This window comes from Ovis aries, chromosome 10 (genome assembly GCF_016772045.2).
Source record: "Ovis aries strain OAR_USU_Benz2616 breed Rambouillet chromosome 10, ARS-UI_Ramb_v3.0, whole genome shotgun sequence".
Lineage (NCBI taxonomy): Eukaryota > Metazoa > Chordata > Mammalia > Artiodactyla > Bovidae > Ovis > Ovis aries.
The window spans coordinates 65809369-65810967 of record NC_056063.1 but is presented as its reverse complement, the minus strand read 5'-3'; the positions used below and the strand labels follow the sequence as shown (position 1 = coordinate 65810967).

Genomic DNA, 1599 nt, shown 5'->3' with positions numbered 1-1599 from the left:
TAAAGTACTGAAAGGCAAAAATCTACAACCAAGATTACTACACCCATCAAGGATCTCATTCAAAATTGATGGATAAATAATAAGCTTTTCAAAAAGCAAAAGTTAAATGAATTAAGTACCACCAAGCCAGCTTTACAACAAATATTAAAGAGACTTATATAGTCAAGAAGTAAAAGAGAAGAAAAAAGATCTACAAAATCAATGCAAAACAATTAAGAAAATGGCAATAGGACCATATATATCAATAATTACTTTTTTTTTTTCAAAAATGTCAGTGTTTATTTACACATTGCATATTGCAAAAAGCTTGAGGAAAAAAAAAAAGAAGTTTCAACAGGAAGTTAATTAGCAAATTCTGCCTGTTTCTAGCACTTGGGGGAGGTTGAATCTCAGTGTTCTTAGAGACTGGAATCCTGATGGCAGGCCTTCAGATGTTCTAATCACTTGCCAAGGAAGTGCCATACTTGATCTTCTTCATTACTTCCTTTATTCAGTGAAAATGACACCGATTCAACTAATGATCTTGCCTCCTCTTCAGAGCAATGGAAAGGGCTATCACATACCTGCACATTTGTGCAATTTATAGCCCCACCATCACACTTGTCCATAAACAAGGCTTTCCAATATTCGTGAGTAGATTTAATGACTTCAAGAGCAAAAGCCTTGTTCTTGAATTCTCCATTAAAAGCAAACTGGTTTTCCGGTTTTCCCTCTGGTATCTTATAAAATCTAAACCAATTAAGCATAGCTTCTAAGTAGCCAGGTTTGTATTTCTTAACATCCTCAATATCATGAAATTTTGAGGCTTCAGGATCATTCACATTGATAGCAATTAATTTCCAGTCTATTTCACCCTGATCGATAAGAGCCAAAACTCCAAGGATCTTCACATGAACAACTTCTCCACGAGAAAGAACCTTTGAGCCTATTTCACAAACATCGATAGGATCATTATCTCCACAGCAGTCTGTGCTCTTATCTTTTCGATGGGGATCTTCCCAAGTCTGAGGGAGGGCACCATAATTCCATATATAACCTTTGTGAGGAAAGATATTTGCCACATAGCGAAGCTTGCCATCCTTTACATCTTGTTTAATGGGATTCAATGGTTCCTTCGTGGCAATCCCCATTTTAGCATTTGTCCACCGAGGTACTTCCACAACCATGTTAAACACATTCTCATATTCATCATTTCGTGCTCCTTTTGTAGGAATGCCATTTTCCTCTTCAGAGTCCACCTTCAGAGGAATATCATGAAAGGGGGAAATGTAGTGACCAGCTACATTCTTGAAAAAGAGGCGGTAATCGGGAGAGTGGGGCTGGCCGCGCTCCTCCGTGCGGTACAGGGCCATGGTCTGACGTGACCCGGGCCCTGTGCTCGCTCCCCGTGGCAGGCGGGCAGCGCCCAGGGGGCCAGGCCCAGCTGGTGCACAGCCAATAATTACTTTAAATGTAAATGGATTAAATGCTCCAACCAAAAGACACAGACTGGCTCAATGGAAACAAAAACAAGACCCATAGACGTGCTGTCTACAAGAAACCCACTTCAAACTTAAAGACACATATAGATTGAAAGTGAGAGGATGGAAAAATATATTC

General features: G+C 39.7%; 1 protein-coding gene across 1 annotated transcript; it reads right to left on the bottom strand.

The window, feature by feature from the left end:
• Positions 1-252: 252 nt before the first annotated feature.
• LOC114116700 (inorganic pyrophosphatase 2, mitochondrial) lies at positions 253-1398 on the bottom strand. Its single transcript, XM_042254980.2, has one exon. It carries the CDS (start codon positions 1350-1352, stop codon positions 441-443), a length of 912 nt encoding a protein of 303 aa, XP_042110914.1. The 5' UTR covers positions 1353-1398; the 3' UTR covers positions 253-440.
• Positions 1399-1599: the final 201 nt, after the last annotated feature.